This window comes from Caloenas nicobarica, chromosome 18 (assembly GCF_036013445.1).
Source record: "Caloenas nicobarica isolate bCalNic1 chromosome 18, bCalNic1.hap1, whole genome shotgun sequence".
Taxonomy (NCBI): domain Eukaryota; kingdom Metazoa; phylum Chordata; class Aves; order Columbiformes; family Columbidae; genus Caloenas; species Caloenas nicobarica.
Window position 1 is genome coordinate 4,523,942 of NC_088262.1, and position 10,649 is coordinate 4,534,590.

Here is a 10,649-nt window from a genome sequence, read left to right on the forward strand (position 1 = left end):
CATAAAATAACACAGGTTTTATTTTCCATGTGTTTCTAAGGGAATTGTGCCAAATACACATTTTTTTATTGCTCGACTGCAAAAGGAGCGGAAGAATCCTAAAATCCAATAACAATATTGTCAGTCCTGGGCAATTCAAAACAGTGAATTGTCTCAGTTGTCTATCCTACCTCAGTCCTCAGCTTAGAAATAACAAAGATGGACAGATTAGGCACTTTTTCCTCAGTGTTTTCAGCTTTTAGAGCCTTAGTTTGTGTGAGGTGGCAATGCTTCAGCTGGGCACTTCGGTGGAAGCCAAGTGCATATTTGCTACTGACTTTAATAGGAGAGGAATCAGGATTGTTTGTTATAACCATTTCTTAAAAGGGAAACTTACGGCTTATTGAAAAAAGCGGATATGAAAAGCACAAACTTGCTCTTTTCTTGCCAAGAACTGTACAGATTATGTCACTGTATTTATTTAAATCTGTTTTCCATTATGTAGCTTTTCTGCTTCCTCCTGCACCCCCTCTGGTTCTCAGGCACTCAGACAGGGCTGGGCTGCAAATGCTGTAGGACAAAGCTCAAAGCCATATAAAAAGTTATTATTTAGGGTAAAAAAAGAAAAATAGGGTAATATATGCTCTTAACATATATTTGTATATTATTGATATACGGTTTTCAGTTACTGATATGAGGAGCCCTTCAAAACAGTTTATAAGTTTTGCAGGGCTTCTGTTTTTAATGAAATTATGCAATAGCTAATTTTTTTAGAGTTCCTCCTGCTTGCACACCTGGAGGGAGGAGATCATACCGTAACAGTACCTCTGCAAACACTGCAGGTATTTTCCTGTTCCCGGATTTCTGACAGACAGACAGACAGACAGACAGGGTCCTGACTTGTTTATAGGGCAACTGGTTAGTTTATAATCTTGCGAGTTGTAAAGTTTTATGACTTTATAGGTCGTAAAGTTGTTTCCAGAGGTCACTTCCAGTTTAACGCTCTTCAATGTGCTTGATTGATGTGATTGATGTGATGTGATTGATTCCAGCCTGGAGAGCAGCCAATATCAGGCTCAAAAATCCATTTGCAAGTGTGTGAAACACAAAATGTGAATCAAATGTGAAATTAAAAAAATGTTGGAAATGGAGAATTTTAGCCGTTCAAGGGGCTGAGCCTCATTTCGTGTGCAGCACCATCACATAGGTGGGGTGGTTTTTATTCTGCTCTACCAAACATCCGAATTCTGCCCATACTGCCTATTGAAAGTCCAATTTTTGTCTCCATTTCATTTAATTCTGGGCTTTTCCCTCAGAGATCCTGCCAAACAGCGTTAAAAATCACTTGTGGTTGTGTGGGATGTCTGAACAGCCCCTTCTTGCAAGCAAAACTGGACAAACTCCTGGGGAAAATCTAGTGAGCCAGCCAAGAAATATCTGCAGGATAAAAAATTAGGTGTAAACCGCAGCAAAATACAGCATTTTGATACAAAAAGTTGATTTGAATGGTGTCCGGGTGCTCTGCGAACTCCCACCCACAGAGCGCTGCTGTGCCTTTGCGAGCAGAAAAGCCGGAAAATGCCGCCAAGCTCAGGCGGGCTCGAAATAACTTAAATCATTTTATTATATATGGTCAGCGGGACGTGTGATGGGATGATTAACGGGTTTATAAACACGCCGGAGAGCTCTCCCAAAAAGGAGAGGTGGGGGGGTGTCATGGCGGCCGGTCCGCGGACTACAACTCCCAGCGTGCCCCGCGCGGCCCGGCCCGTCGTGCCTCGCTCCCGCCTGGCCGCCCGGCGCCCCTGGGCCGCGCATGCGCAGAGCGGGCCGGGCGCCGTGAGGAGGAGGCGGCGGCCATGGCGCTGAACAGGAACCACTCGGAGGGCGGCGGCGTCATCGTTAACAACAGCGAGAAGTGAGGTGCTATCCCCCTCTCCCTTCCTCCGGCCGCAGGCGCCGGGGGATAGCGGGGAGCTGCCTCCCCCTCCTTCCTTCCTTCCCCTCAGGGGGAGCTTGTGGGGGGGAGGGCTACTCGTTGCTGACGGGCTCGGCGAGGGGATAAAGGAGCTGAATTAACCGTGTGGGTGCCGGCGTGGCTGGGCTCGTCCTCCCCGCTTCTCCCTGCGGAGGTGGGGGCTGTACGTGTCCCCCTGGCCCTGGGTCTCCCTGGGGGGGCTGTGCGAGGCCTCAGCCTCGGGCCTACCCCCCCCCGCCCCGCTCCCCTCGGCCACTGCCGGCCCCCGCCTGCTGCTGTCCCCAGCCCCCTCACCTGCTGCTGTCCCCAGCGCCCCCCGCCAAGAGCTCAGCCCCCAGCCAGCTGATCCTGGCCTGGGCCCAAGCCTCATCCATCTCTCACCAGCTGGTGCTGCCCCTGCAGTGTTGCCTCTGGTCAAGAGCTGCCCAAGAGCTTGGGAAGCGCAAGACCACCCGCCCGGTTTGGTTTGCTGGCTTCCTCACACACACACACACTCCCCCTCCGTGTGTTTGGGAAGCAGCGACAGTGTTGGAAAAAGGTGCTGGGATATAACCATGGAAACAGCCTCCACAGAGCTGCCTCTGTCTGCATGGCAATGGGCTGTCCTCGCCCTCCGTGTCTGCCAGCCTGCTTGGGTTTGACGTGGCAGTCACCTGCTCCAGAGACAAAGGAGCGGTTCATTCTTCAGGGACTCTCTCCATGAGGCCGGTTAAACATTGGTATAAGAATCCTGTGCCTGACACCCACTGGGATGTGACCCTTCTTAGGATAATTTATTAAGATCAACCCCGAGGCTTAAATTTGTGTTCACTGAAACAAACAACAGTGACAGCTTAATGTGTTACTGTTCCCAGTTGTCAGCCTGTCTTGATTCAGGGGTTACCTCTCCTGCCGCAGCCCTGGCTGCTTGTGATGGTTAATTCAGCTGATACGCTGTGGCAAGAGCAGAGCCCTGTGCTCATCTGGGGCCTTTGCTGGAGGGACAGGTACTTGCTGGCAGAAGGGAAAGGAGAATGAGGATGGTAATACTTAAGCTGCCAAAGATAAAGGTGGTGGAGGCTTCTCCAGCTTTAGGGATTAGAGTTCCCTAATGTGGATGCTGTCATGTTAATACAAGTTACCCACTGCATCCATGCAAGGGTATTGCACTGGTTTTAATCAGGTCAGTTTCTAATTGAGAATTAAGGAGTCAGTGCAGACGACAGGGGTTAATGAAGTGCAGTGACAAGACAGGAGTTCCTCTTGATCGTATTTTTGTGACAGAGATGCTTAAGCTGTGGTTAGTCCTTCAGCAGCCGTGTTGCATAAGGCAGCCTGAGCAGTTCCTGCTTCAGCAGTCCTTCCTCCGTTGTGTCACTTGTGGTGAACCAAATTAGGGAACTGACCCAGCAGAAATGCGACACAACTTTAGAAAAAAAGATAAAATGCGTATGCGTGTGTCATGAGATCTTCATTGGTTCAATGGACTAGATTCAGTGCCTGGCTATGCAGGCAGCAGGAGCTGTGCCAGCATGCTGAGGAAGGAACACCAGACTGAGAACAAGCAGCCAGTGCTACTTAAGTTGCTACTGCCAACAAAAAAAAAAAAGGCAGTCAGACTGATTTTGTGTGCTGAGCACCAGCCTCAGGTTAGATGGTTTTGGTAGATCAGTAAGCTTACATTCATATTGCATTTCTGCCTTGAGCTGTAACACTGTGTCACTTCTCTCATCTTGTTTGCAGCATTTTGATGACATATGATCACATAGAAATTACCTTCAGTGATATCGAACCTATGCCAGATGCCTTCAAAGGGACGAAGAAAGGGAGTGTTTTCTTGACTCCCTACCGAGTAAGTAGTAAAAGGCTTTATCTTGTGTGAGGAGATAAGGGCTCTTTGCGTTTCTGTATTTAAATGTCCTCAATGCATGAAAGTCAGGATAATCTAATGCCCCTTGAAGTATGGCTCATCCTTTCCCTCTGGGGAGCTTTATGAATTCATTGCATATCCTATCTATTTGTCAAAAGATAATAAATCTGATTAGTTCTTATACAGGCAGCTGTTTAATCCATCAAGCATCTTCAAGATTGGAAATTAGCAATGGTCTGGAAATGCTGAATGCAACAGCACAGCTACTAAATCACAGCTGTGTGAAGCAGCGAGTTCCCTGGAAGAGAGGAGGAGTATTATCTGGGCAAGGACAGTCTTCCTTGAAGGCTTTATTGCCTCGAGCCCTTGTGAAGAGCAGCGAGTTCAAGCTTTTGGCTTGCAGCACTGATGAGGAGCTTCAGATGTGGGGGGGGAGTGTCAGTCCATCGAAAAGTCTCTTTAGATGATAAATCAGGGCTGTTTCCTGTTTGTTCTAAATACCCTTTGTAATGTTATTTTTCTTTTCAGGTTATCTTTGTATCGAAGGGAAAGGACGCTATGCAGTCGTTTGTGATGCCCTTTTATTTGTTGAAAGATTGTGAGATTAAGCAGCCTGTCTTTGGAGCAAATTATATCAAGGGCACAGTGAAAGCAGAGGCGGGAGGTAAGTGTAGTACAGACGTATGTTCTGTATCTTTTTTCAGCTACACAATTCATAGCAAAGTAAGTATCCAGTGTAACCAAAACTGGATACTGACCAAATGTGTTTTTACAGTACTGCTAAAATGTGTTTCTTTCTTTGAAACTAGCGGCTAAAAATATTCCTCATATTTGCTCCCTGTACAGGTACAATGAACAGATCTGTCCTGCAGCCGATCTTGTTCCTGCCCTCTGTGCAAAATACGAAGTTCAGTCAGCCAAGTGATCTCACTGAGTGAATATCAGAGCAGAGTCAGCAAGAGTGAGGGTGTCGTTTTGCTTTGCTCGGTTGGGGTTACCTGTTGATTCTGCATCCAGGTCCTCCTGTGCCAAAGGCTCATGATCCTTTCTGCAGCAGTTTGGGTTTTTAGGTGCAGATCTCCAGCACGCTGCTCTCTGCCATCAATTTATTGTGCAACTCAAGGAAAGGCATGCTATTGTTAACATTCATCTTAGCAGCAAAAATGACACTTGGAAGAGAACAGACTGTCTTGAAATTAGGGAATCTTCAAGGAGTGGTTTCATTATGTTCAATGAGGAGGTTGCGGTAGACATTTTCAAGAATTATTTCTTTTAATCACTGTTTTATGTTTCTCCTTTTTACCAAAGGCACGCAGTTCAGTAAACTCTTTCACCCCCAGCTTGATTTAGTCTATTAGTTGTGGCACTGAAATCACAGTGCATTGCTTAGGAGGCTTGTCTGTAATCCTGAAATTGGCATCGTAGCTTCTGTATGGACCAAAGTGGGACTGGCGAGCGTGAGAGGAGGCTCAAGCAGTAAAGACAAAGTCTCTAAACTGCATGAAAGGCAAATGGCTGTAGCTGAATCTGGATGAATTTTCCCCAGAGGCTGTCTCCTTTAATGAGGATGTTGCTTTAACAGCCATGAGAGTCTGGTTTAGCTCAAAAACCTCTTTAATCTACATGTGCCCCTTTCAGCACTGACACAGCTTCTGCTTTGATGCATTTTTGGGGCTCTGGGCTGTGCATGTTTTTCTTTTTTAGTCTGTAATATGAGATGTCACTATTTTTTTAAATTATTATTATCCTGACTTGAAATATCTTCCATGGACTTTAATGGATTTATGGGGACCATGTTTTTCATTAAGCTCTTTGATTCATTGGCCACTCAAACTCCCAAACTAATTTATAGTTGACAGTTAGGTGTAGTTGCAAAGGCTTTTTAGCAAACAGGATTAACAAAATCCCTGTCTTCTGCACTAATCTTATACAAAGCTAGAGCAAATCCAGCGCTCCTGGTAGCTCAGTCTGTTGGCAGCTGGTGTGGAAACAGGCACAACTTTATTAAGCTTTTGAATGTCTCCCTCATTGAAGTTTCTTCTTCAAGTGACTCTTGACCTGAAAATACTGCCCAACGTGAATTTTTCTGATAATAGGGTAATTCTGCTACCTTATCTGCATTTTTTCCTTGGACATTTGGGATAAGCTCTTCAAAGAACTATATACAGGGTAGCTGTAGATAAAGCGTGAAAGCTAAATAGCACAAAAAATGGCTTCTCCTTACACCTGAATTCTGTCTTTCCTCCCTGCAGGTGGCTGGGAAGGATCTGCCACATTCAAGATGACTTTTTCAGCTGGAGGTGCTATCGAGTTTGGGCAGCGCATGCTGCAGGTGGCATCGCAAGGTACGGGAGCCTGGCAGCGTCTGCCAGTTTTGTGGCTTCAGGAGGCTATGCCTTCATCCCGCAGCAAGAGCAGTTTTAGATTTGCAACAGGTTGGATTCAAATCCCTGTGAGTTTCAGGCTGTATCTGGAACTTGCTTGCTTTAAAAATAACTTTTTTCACATGCAATGAACAGCAGATTTACTGGGATGGAGCTTATTTGTTTTTCAGATAAGGATTCTTTAAGTTTGTTGAAAGTATTTGCCTGTATTTGATGCTGGCTTGTTGTTTTGATGAAGTCAGCTTTGTCTTTTCCAGTCTCCAGAGGTGAAATACCCAATGGAGCTTACGGCTATTCCTACATGCCAAATGGATCCTATGCTTTTGCACCAGCTGCGGCTAATGGGGGCTATCCGTACGCCCCACCTCCTCCTGGTAAGTCTGGGAACTGACAATGGGGATTATTCTAGTTAGCAAGGGTTAAAAGAGGAAGAAACACAAATTTTACACAATCTTTTAGATTGGATCTGATGTCTTGTGCAACTTTTGTTTCTGACCTTAATTCTGTTTGCCTTTGGCTTGTATTGGCTGTGTGCTGTGACCCGCCCAAAGGAGTTAAGTCTTTTGCTGTGCTATTTCCTTTCCTGACAGAGTTTTATCCAGGCCCCCCCACGGTGGATGGAGACATGGGTTACATGCAGCTTCCACCCCCGCCCTACCCGGGGCCCATGGAACCCCCCGTCAGCGGCCCAGACCTGCCCGCCACTCCCGCAGGTAAGACACCTGTTCAGGTGAATTAGCTCACAACAGTTTTGTTACCCATGAAACAAACTTTTGGGTTTTTTGTCTGTTATCTCTTGGGGAACTTAGAGTCAAATTAGAAGCTCCACTTAGGAGTTAAAATTGTTTAGGAGAGGGATTAGGGAGCTCCCGTAATCTCCAGCCCTGTATATCCGTCTCAGTCTGGAGGCCAGCCTGATTCTTTCCAGGGCGGATACCATTAGCGGATATTTTGCAGCTGGATTTATTCTTCTTGTGGCAGAAATAAATACAGTTTGTGAATCCCCTATTGTGGTAATCTTGCTGTGTTAGATGGATAAAAATAATTAATCATGCAATATGTTTCTAGTCCATTTTAGTTAGCAACTGTGGCTTTGCTGATATTTGCTCCCCCTTCCCCCATCTCCCTCTAATCTGGTTACTTGTGCTTAAATAATATGGAACAGAGGAATAGATAATGGAAAGGAGCTGGGGAAAAGTCAGTTGCATTTTCACTCATTTGAGGTTTATCACAATTATTTTGAACATCATCTTAAAAGATCTGCATGGGAGTGGGGAGGAAAACACCAAAAAATACAACCAACGAACCAAAAAAAGAGCTTTTGTGGTTGGACACAACCGTAGATCTCTCACACATAAATTCTTATCCAGACAAATATCTGTAACTTCTCTCTTTTGTTTGAATAAACAACCAGTCATCTTTGAAATATTATTTGCAAAGCGGCACTGATCCAGATATCGTACAAGATTTTTGTATTCTGCAGAAACAGAGGATCTGGATTATCTTTATAAGTTACCATTTTTAAACTATGAATCCCCCGAGCTGCTATAAACTTGTGCTGATTTTTGTTTTGTCTTGTGTTTTTACTCCCAAGAAGGATGGTTTGTTGGCTGCCTTTTTAAGGGGTGTTGTCTGTATTTAGGCAAAACTGCTGTTAGCATCTATTTTTTGGCTAACAGGCAAGTCCCGGGTGACATTTCCAAATGAAGTCTTGAGACTGTTTCACTTCTGACCTGACAATCCTGTGGCAACTGCATCTTTACCAGTTGGAAGATATAATGCTCAATTGTCATGTTTGTTGTAGCTATTTTGCAACTCAAGCATTGGTTAAATAGTGCTCTATTAGTAGCACTTGATGGCCAAGAATATGTAGAGTTTTTGTTTGATTGTAAAAGTTCTCTGCACGTCACCAAGTCTGTAACTTCTCTTTCTGCGCCAGCTGAAGCGAAAGCTGCCGAAGCCGCTGCCAGCGCTTACTACAGCCCAGGCAACCCACATAATGTCTACATGCCCACGGTGAGTTCCAATATCGTGCTGGTGTTGCAGTGGGAGCCCAAGTGTGTATTGAGCAGTTCTTTTTCTCAGTGGCGAGCAAAGTTTGTCCGAATTGATTTTGGGTTTTTGTTGTGGTTTTGTGTGTGTGTATGTTTTATTATTTGTTTCGGTTTTGTTTGGTTGAGGTTTTGTTTGTTTGTGGTTTTTGTTTGTTTGGCTTTTGTTTTTTCCTTAGCCATGAATTTATATTCTTTTGCTCTCTCTATTTCAGGACCAGCCACCCCCTCCTCCATACTTCCCACCAGAGGACAAGAAAAACCAATAAGCTAACAGAGAACTTCTCCACAACTCATTGCTTTCTTACTTCCCATTTTGGCAAAATCGTGGGGCATGGTCCATAGCACTGCGGAGTAAAGCCTTCCCCCAAGGCACACAGATTTCACAGACTATAATGGTAGATATGTGCAGGGCAAGGGGAGAGATTTTGGTGGCCCGGGTTACCTTGCAGAGCCCTGAGGGTTTGCTGTCCCACCGCAGTATTCCTTTCTCCCTGTGTGTGGCATCACTAGAACTGGAGGTTCTCTTCATCTGTGATTGTTTCCCTTAATGTCTTTTTCTTTTGATACTTAAATTATACCTTTTTAGAGTGAGGAACTGCTCCAAACTGGTAATTAACATGCTCATAACATGGATGCAAAGCTCTTGGCAGGGTCTTGAATCTACCTTAGTGTGCAGCCAAGAGCATCTCTGGATGCAGGGATGTCTCTGGGTGTTCCGCTCGACCCAGGGTATCACATCTGTCTTTTCCCTCTGCTACTGAGGAAGGGCTCCAGAGGGAACATTTGGGATCTCAAAGGAAATAGATATCTTTTACATTTTTCAGATATCTATGAAACTAACTTTTTTTTTCCAAGTCATTCCTGACAATCGTAGCAAATAATCTGCTAGCCCTCCAAATTTCCATGCTGTGCACTATGTAAGGTGATGCTGATAAGCTTCTCAAGAAAACACACTACTTGTTACAGGGTCGATTAACAGCATCTAACTAGTTACAGATCGTATGGATACACTAACTTTCTTTTTTTCCAGTTGGATATATGGGCTTGAGACACTAAATCCTGAATATTCTCTTTATAATGCACTTTTTTTTCTGTGCTGTAATGCAAGTTACACTCTTTGGCCAGTAAAGTGTCTTACTGCTGTGATGTGACTGGTAAATTAATAGCTAATGAGGAGAAAATAGTTGCTTTAGTCCTGCCTTGGAAGCACTTGAAAGAATATCCAAATTGTTGGATTAAGATGCTAGGTATAACTGAGCTGCTCATTTCGACGTTTTTTGATGCTGTCAGTGTTTCTTGATCAGCTGTGAATTCACTTCCCAGTAACCTGAACGTGAGCTCCTTGGACTGAGGGTTCAAGCATTTTGCTGCTGTAGCTTTGATTCATTGATCTCATTAGCAACAACCCCAGTGTGCAGAACCTCTACAGGACCCGTTAGTAACCCGGTCGTAAAACTTTGTATTGTACAAAGCTTTGCACAAATCAGATTTCACTGGCTTCTGACAGTTTCTGTGGGAGAGAGAAATCCTTCCCAGCAAGTGTGAGGAAAGATGGTGTGCTAGGAAACTGCTGAGACTTGCTGCATGCAGCCTGCTTGGAGAGAAAAAAGGTCCACCTCTTGTTTTCTTTTTGTTTGAGTCCAGCTGATTAATCAAATTGCTACTGCCTGTGCACTGACTTTTCTAGAATTGCTACTGCAGTGATGTAAAGAAATGGTTATTTAAAAAAATATATTTATTTTGAAAATGTTTGATTAATATATTAATGTGAAATGACTTTTTCAATGCAGATTTGTTTTGCCAAGACTGTGAAGTAAAGAGAAATCAGCTCAAAACTTAAAATGTTTGTGCATTTTTGTGTGAGTGGGCAAACTTGATGGTGACTTAGTAGCTTTGGATGAGGAGAGGGAGAATTAACAACAGCAAAATCACTTGGATTTTGTCCTTGGCTATTCATTGATGACAGCAGTTGGTTGGTTTCTCTTGACTGACTTTGTGAAATGAAGATGTTAAAATCTTAGAACAACCGCCCATTTTGCAATTCCTGTTGTAAACTGGTGAGGCAGCTGCTTAACACTTTACCCAGATGCGTTACCCGAATGTTTTTTCCAGACCAGTTGTCCCTGTTAAAGTTATAAGCTATGGCTAGAAGAAGCAATTGAGGGACACAGTGTAGTTGTTCCCTCTAAAATCTGTCTTTATTTAGAAGCAGTCCATAATTTTGTCCTTTTTTATTTTTTAAGTGTTCTGAGATGTCTGGGTAGTTCTGCTTGGTTAGATCTGAACTCTCTGAGGTACTGTGGGCCACCTGGTAGCTCTTTTCCCTGAAAAATTGTGGAGTTTTTACTCTGGCAGCATGAAGATCTCCTGGGTGTGCTCCAGCAGCAGCGCCAGAGCTGCTGCTC

General features: G+C 44.4%; 1 protein-coding gene across 1 annotated transcript; it reads left to right on the forward strand.

The window, feature by feature from the left end:
* Positions 1-1,816: 1,816 nt before the first annotated feature.
* WBP2 (WW domain binding protein 2) lies at positions 1,817-10,043 on the forward strand. Its single transcript, XM_065647763.1, has 8 exons — positions 1,817-1,897; positions 3,680-3,788; positions 4,335-4,470; positions 6,059-6,151; positions 6,448-6,564; positions 6,781-6,903; positions 8,130-8,206; positions 8,457-10,043. The coding sequence occupies exons 1-8, from the start codon at positions 1,839-1,841 to the stop codon at positions 8,508-8,510; spliced, it is 768 nt and encodes a 255-aa protein (XP_065503835.1). The 5' UTR covers positions 1,817-1,838; the 3' UTR covers positions 8,511-10,043.
* Positions 10,044-10,649: the final 606 nt, after the last annotated feature.

What these genes read in the sequence shown, in the direction of transcription:
- WBP2 (XM_065647763.1), top strand. Translation starts at nt 1,839, where the DNA reads ATGGCGCTGAACAGGAACCACTCGGAGGGCGGCGGCGTCATCGTTAAC. An exon ending in ATCGTTAACAACAGCGAGAA is followed by an intron (nt 1,898 to 3,679) that starts GTGAGGTGCTAT and finishes TCTTGTTTGCAG; the next exon opens with CATTTTGATGACATATGATC. An exon ending in TTTTCTTGACTCCCTACCGA is followed by an intron (nt 3,789 to 4,334) that starts GTAAGTAGTAAA and finishes TTTTCTTTTCAG; the next exon opens with GTTATCTTTGTATCGAAGGG.